Source organism: Crocuta crocuta, unplaced genomic scaffold, assembly GCF_008692635.1.
Source record: "Crocuta crocuta isolate KB4526 unplaced genomic scaffold, BGI_CrCroc_1.0 scaffold693, whole genome shotgun sequence".
NCBI classification, from domain to species: domain Eukaryota; kingdom Metazoa; phylum Chordata; class Mammalia; order Carnivora; family Hyaenidae; genus Crocuta; species Crocuta crocuta.
Genome location: NW_027527545.1, coordinates 1070016 through 1076997, shown reverse-complemented (window position 1 = coordinate 1076997; position 6982 = coordinate 1070016). Strand labels below are relative to the sequence as shown.

The window sequence follows — 6982 nt, the reverse complement described above, 5'->3', positions numbered from 1 at the left end:
GGCACACGCTTCCAACAAAATGATTCAGACGCTCCCATTGGTCATCTCCCCGACCCAAAAGTAAAATCCACTTTGTGACCCACTGAGATAAACCCAAGCCCCTTTACTTCCTTCTCCCGCCTGGTATTTCAGTCAAAAGTCCTCACTCTCTCTCATCCAATTTCCAACACATGAGACCCCAGTCCTGAACAGTGAGCCAGATTCTTGGTTATTTATTCACTTAGCAAACATAGATGGTGAGGCCCCCAAACCTTGGAGGCATTCTGTTTGCAAGCATTAGCGTAATCTTCATAAACTGCCCACTGACGTAGGTATTGTTATAATGATGCCCATTTTGCAGATGAGGAAAACCGAGGCACGGGGTTAAAGCAGAAAGGGCAGGCCAGAGCATGTAAAGCCTGCACCGAGGGCCTGAAATTCCCCCAAAGAGGCAGATTCCTGCCATTCCTTGTACCTTCCTAGTCCTGACCTGGTCTTGGGTTTGTGTTCTGGTGTCCCCTGGGCTCTGAACGTTCAGCCCCTGGAGGCCCCTCAGAACCAAACCAAGCCTGTTCCCCCAGCACCCGGCTCTGGTCTCCCCCAGGGGCCACCCCCCGAGCCAGGCTCAGAGCAGTTACCATCAAAGGGATGCCTCTGGTCCCCGTCGGTTTCATCCTCGGCGAGAATCACCTCTTCTGAGGAGGAAGAGCACATCAGGTTAAGGGCCAGGGTCTGCGGGGCTCCCCTGGGACGTGTCTCCTTGGACCAGGAAGGGGAAGGGTCTGCCCGGCCACCTTCGCTCTCCTCTCGCTGATGGCGGCAGCTCAACCGGCCAGAAATGGGCTGCTCGGTTCTTCCGGACACGCAGCCCCCTTCAGCAAGGGGGTAAGAGCCACCACCCTCTCCAACCTCCCTCGGTACAAAACCCGGCTTCCTTACCACAGCCTGTAAGGCCTTGCCTGATCCGGCCCCCCGATCACCTCCCTGCCCTCCTTTCCTCCCACCTGGCCCTGCGTGTACCTGCTCCAGCCCCACTGGTTTCTTTGCTGTGATGCAACACTGCTCCTACCCCAGGGCCTTTGCACTTGCTATTCCCTCTGCCTGGAACACCCTTCACTAGACATCCATGTGGCTTCCTCCGGGTCTCCTCAGACACCACGTCCTCAGAGAGCTCCTCTCTGACCACCCCACCTCCTCCAAGTGTTTTCTTTTTCTTTCTTTTTTTTTGCCTCCGAGTGTTTTCTACTTCCTACCCTGCTGTGTTTTTCTTCCCAGCACTGGGGAGCACCCGACATTATAGGTACCAGGTTATTTTCAGTCTCTCTCACTAGAACACCAGAGCCCCGGGAAGTCGGTCTGTTTGCTCTACTGACGCATCCTGAGTGCCCAGAACAGTGCCTGACATACACTGGGTGCTCCAAAAGCATTAGCTGAATGGCTGAACCAATAAACAGGTGCGTCCTGTGTGTCGGGCGCTGCTCTTTCTCAGCCACGTGGCTTGGGCTCTCGCCCTGCGTACCCCACAGCCTCGGAAGGGATGTGCTATCTCATCTCCGTTTCCCCACCAGGGAAACTGAGGCACAGGGAAGTGGGGCACGTGGCCAGGAGGGGGTGGAGCTGGGCCGGACACTAAAGTTTATGGGAACACAGGATGGGATGTTCTCTTCTGGCTTCAGCCCAGACTCCTGCAGCTGAGAGGTGGGGCTGCTTGGTCAGGCCCTCTCGCCTCCTCCCGCCCCGGGGCCCTCCCCCCGCCCCCTTCAAGCCACACGCACGGCTCTGCGTGTGCTCCCGGGCCTGGGGTTGGGTTCCCCGGGCCCAGGCCGCGAGGCCCTCACCTGCTTTCGAGATCCACTCCATGTACCCGTTGAGCTCCCGTTCGATCTGCTGCTGCCGCCTCAGCTTCAGGAAAGCCCTCCGGTTCTCCACCCTCTCCCTTTCTTTGGCAAACTCCCTGCAGAGGCGGGACAGAGCATGGCTGCCTGCTGTCGACGTTTTAGGGACTCTGTGCATGTGGGTGCGTAAGGGCTCAGAAACTCCGGGGGGCAGTGGACTCTCACATGGGGAGTCGGGTCTCCTGGGAGGTCAGAACACCACCACGATGGGGGTGTGTCTGCCAGCTTTCCGCACTCGCCAGCGCCCGCACCCGGCTGGAGGGACCAGAACCCTAAATCTGCTGCGGGCCACACACCCCTTTCTCGTTCTCTGCCCTCCCAGGGAAAGATTTGTGGCCCTCTTTCAGGTTAGGCCAATGAGACACAAGCTGAAGGCTTCTGGGAACAGCTGTGCTTCCCTGACATATGCCCTGCCCCTTCCCATTCCCCCCCCACCCCTCCTTCACGTCTGGAACATGCAGATCTCTTGTGAGTGTGAGGCAGCCATTATTAGACCATGAGGTGNAACTCCGGGGGGCAGTGGACTCTCACATGGGGAGTCGGGTCTCCTGGGAGGTCAGAACACCACCACGATGGGGGTGTGTCTGCCAGCTTTCCGCACTCGCCAGCGCCCGCACCCGGCTGGAGGGACCAGAACCCTAAATCTGCTGCGGGCCACACACCCCTTTCTCGTTCTCTGCCCTCCCAGGGAAAGATTTGTGGCCCTCTTTCAGGTTAGGCCAATGAGACACAAGCTGAAGGCTTCTGGGAACAGCTGTGCTTCCCTGACATATGCCCTGCCCCTTCCCATTCCCCCCCCACCCCTCCTTCACGTCTGGAACATGCAGCAGATCTCTTGTGAGTGTGAGGCAGCCATTATTAAACCATGAGGTGTCCCCGGGGCCGAGAGCCTCTGCCTGGTAAGGGCATCAGAGCAGAAAGATAGAAGGAACTGGGGTCCCTGATGGGGCCATGGAGCCACCATTCCACGCCCCGGGCATCTTGTGGTGAGAAAAAGAAAACCTATTCGTGACGAAGCCCCAAAACCACACACAACACCCAATACCCAATCTTGGGGGTACGGGACAATATGTGTCATGAAAACGCAGGCCTGACTGTATGCTGAGATTTTGTATTTGCAAAACGCGAAGGGGAGAACCCAATCTTTTTTTTTTTAATATTAATTACAGAAAGTAAAGCTCTATAGAATTTTCTTGTGTGATGGGTGGTGGGCTGGGAAAGACTTTGAATGAGTCTGTATTGGAAAGAAGGTCCCTTTTCCTGGATGGAGGTTGCTCAATGCCACGGGTACAATGTTGTGAGTTGAAGTTGGGCTGGGTTTCAGCCCCCTTGAGCCTCCCTTTTGCTGGGTGCTGTCAGCAGTGTACAACCTGTGCACCTGTACCTGACATGCTCATAACTTTCTGGCTAACCCAACACGAGGGAAGAAGGCCTATTCTCTGCCTCTGCCTGGAGAATGAAAACAAAGGTTCGATGTCCTTTTTACAGGGAGAAGATAGTGAGGGGAGTGGGATGGGGACAGCACCATAGACTTACCCTGACAGCACACCCAGCACGAGGTTCAGCATAAAAAAGGAGCCAATGATGATGAGAGGGATGAAGTACAACCAGTTCCAAGTGTTCCCTGAGGCATCGTTGCTCTGCGGGAGGCGAGGAGGGAAAGCAGGTGAGTGTTCAGTGGGGTTCAGGTATGACTCGGCAGGTGGGAGAAGGGGGAGCTCTGCCCCCAAATGTTCTTGGCCTGTGGAGTCCTGGAGCTCTGGCAGCCCAGACAAGGAAACAGAACACATTATCAATGAGTGGCGGAAACCTCAGAGGTGTCGTTAGAAGGACAAAGCCGCCTCCTAATCACGTAGTCCTCACAGGACTCAGGAACCAGCACAAAACTCAGAACTTCCCACACCAAAATCTGGGAGAAGGAGAAGGGGAAAAAAAGCCCACCGAACCCCTGGTTCCCTCCTCCTCCCCAAAACAGTCACACTCTTCCCTTAGAGGAGGTGCATGAAGGCAGGGTCTGACTCCCAGGTTAAATCACCAAGGCAGCCAACAGGGCCGTGAGCCTTTCCCCCCACCCCCAATGTCTCAGCCTTATGTCAATCACAAAAAAATTCCCAGAAGTGCCCATCTCAGTTTTCAAGCAGGGAGAAGTCTACAAGTAGAACATTCTTCTCTGGGAGACTGGAACACTGTGCCCAGAAGGAAGTAAGAGGAGGGCATGAAAATCAAGAAGAGAGAGAGAAATAGAAAAAGCAGTGCTTACTCGTGCCAAACACTCTTCTAAGCACATTAGCCATGCTAGCTTAGTCAGTCATGATACCCCATTTTATCATCATGCCCATTTTATGACTGAGGAAACTGAGTCCCAGAAAAACAAAAGTGCCAGCCCAAGGTTGCAGAGCTAGTTGGTGGCAGACACAGGATTGGATCCCAGAGCCCATGGACCTACCCTCTGTCCTGGAGAAGCCTGGCGTCAGCAGCCAGGGCAGGGGGAACTGTATGGTGGCTTGTCAGCCCTGGGGCGTCAGCACAATGCAGGGCCCCCAAGTGTGGCTTTAAAAGCTCACCTTGAAACGCTGCTGCCCCCAAGCAAAAGGGCCCAAACGAGAAAGACTGATACCTCCAGATGCTGGAGGGTCTGGAAGCTTCACATGGTGCTTGTGGGAGGGTCACCTGCTGCAGGAGAGTCCTGTGTCTCGTGTAACAAAGACCCACAACCAGGTGGCTTAAAACAACAGGAATTTGTTGTCGTGCAGTTCTCAGAGCCCAAACGTTCGAGATCAGGGGTGTCGACAGGGCTGGTTCCTTCCGGAGGCTTCCAGGGAGAATTTCCCATGCCTTCCTCCGGAGTCCCAGGATTCACTGAAACAGCCTTTGGTGGCTCCTTGGCTTGCGGTGGCTCTGGTCTCCACCCTCACCTTCACGTGACATTCTCCTTGTGTGCGTGTTCGTCTCTGTGTCCAAATCCCTCCCCCACAACTGGCCTTTTAAGGACATTAGTCACACTGGGCGGGGGCCCGCCCTAATGACCTCATCTTCCACAATGACCTCATTTCCAATTCAGGCCACATTCTCAGGCGCTGGGGGTTGGGAGGACACAGTTCAATCCACAGCACAGGGCACAACCACTTTGGAAAATGGGCCGGGAATTTCTGCTAAAACCAGTCACGTACCTGCACCACCTCGCAGAAATTCCACTCCTGCGCCCCGGATAAGTAACCCACGAGAAATGCGTACCTGCATATGCCAGAGGCATACACAAGCCTGTTCACAGTGGTGATCTTTGTAATAGCCCCAAACTGGAAATAATCTGAACCCCCTCATCAACAGGAGGGAGGACAAATAAATGGAATATCATGCAACGAATGACTGCCACTTGTCACATGAACCCTTACAGAGTTAGTGTCAAGCGAAGGGAGCCAGGCAGAAAAGAACATCCCTGTGAGGTTCCATTGATACAAACACAAAAATGGGTAAACCCATCAACGATGCTTGGGGTCCCGATGGGGTACCCTTTGTTGGGGGACGAACAAGGGGTGGTTTTCCAGGGCTGAGAAGGTTCTGCTTCCTGGTCCGGGCGCTGGTCACATGATGTGTTCAGTTTCTGAACACTCATCAAGCTCCTCACTTACGATCTGTTCGTTTTCTGTATGTTTATTTTACTTCGATTTTTGAAAAGTTGTGTGTGTGTGTGTGTGTGTGTGTGTGTGTGTGAGAGAGAGAGAGAGAGAGAGAGAGACAGAGAGACAGAGAGACAGNGCGCTGGGGGTTGGGAGGACACAGTTCAATCCACAGCACAGGGCACAACCACTTTGGAAAATGGGCCGGGAATTTCTGCTAAAACCAGTCACGTACCTGCACCACCTCGCAGAAATTCCACTCCTGCGCCCCGGATAAGTAACCCACGAGAAATGCGTACCTGCATATGCCAGAGGCATACACAAGCCTGTTCACAGTGGTGATCTTTGTAATAGCCCCAAACTGGAAATAATCTGAACCCCCTCATCAACAGGAGGGAGGACAAATAAATGGAATATCATGCAACGAATGACTGCCACTTGTCACATGAACCCTTACAGAGTTAGTGTCAAGCGAAGGGAGCCAGGCAGAAAAGAACATCCCTGTGAGGTTCCATTGATACAAACACAAAAATGGGTAAACCCATCAACGATGCTTGGGGTCCCGATGGGGTACCCTTTGTTGGGGGACGAACAAGGGGTGGTTTTCCAGGGCTGAGAAGGTTCTGCTTCCTGGTCCGGGCGCTGGTCACATGATGTGTTCAGTTTCTGAACACTCATCAAGCTCCTCACTTACGATCTGTTCGTTTTCTGTATGTTTATTTTACTTCGATTTTTGAAAAGTTGTGTGTGTGTGTGTGTGTGTGTGTGTGTGTGTGAGAGAGAGAGAGAGAGAGAGAGAGACAGAGAGACAGAGAGACAGAGAGAGAGAGAGCTTTATCTTAAAGAGGAAGGAAATTCTGATCCATGGTACACGGATGAATCTTGAGGACACAATGCTGGTGACATAAACCAGTCATAAAAAGAGAAATGCTGTAGGATTCTACTTCTATGAGGCCCCTAGAGGAGTCCCATTCACAGAGGCAGGAAGTAGGTGGTGGGTGCCAGGGGCTGGGGGAGGGTGTGGGGAGTCAGTGTTTCATGGGGACACAGTGTCAATTTGCAAGATGTGACGAGTTCCAGAGAGGGGTGGTGACGATGCTGCATGACAATGAGGCTGTACCCAACGCCACGGAACTTAAAAACGGTTACAGTGGTAAATTTTGTGTTATCTGTATTTCACTGCAATAAAAAAGAAAAAAAAGGAAAATAAAACGAACAAACAAAGTCAACTTTCATCACAGACACAGGCAGGTTCTGGGGACCGTGACTATGTCAGGGCTCCTAGCTCATGCCCTTCCTCCAAGAAACACCCAAAGGGCCAATGCTGTGCTTCTAGAAGGTTCTAGAAAAAAAGAATGGAGTCAGCAGAACAGGGCTGGACGGAAGACTTTGTGCTTTTCCTTTCCAGTGCTGTGGCAGCTGAGGCTTCTCATGCCTATTTCTTAGGCTAAATATAGTCCAGGGAGAGAAAGCCCACACCAGCCAACACGG

The 6982-nt window shown here is 53.2% G+C and overlaps 1 protein-coding gene across 1 annotated transcript in view; it reads right to left on the bottom strand.

The window, feature by feature from the left end:
• The window catches only part of CACNA1A (calcium voltage-gated channel subunit alpha1 A), a 181704-nt gene that overhangs the window by 101825 nt on the left and 72897 nt on the right, over positions 1–6982 (bottom strand). Inside the window, exons 6-8 of the mRNA XM_077765843.1 lie at positions 3411–3514; positions 1818–1933; positions 618–674 (exon numbers count right to left, since the gene is read on the bottom strand). Coding sequence (XP_077621969.1) covers positions 618–674; positions 1818–1933; positions 3411–3514 — 277 coding nt within the window. The remainder of the gene's footprint in view (positions 1–617; positions 675–1817; positions 1934–3410; positions 3515–6982) is intronic.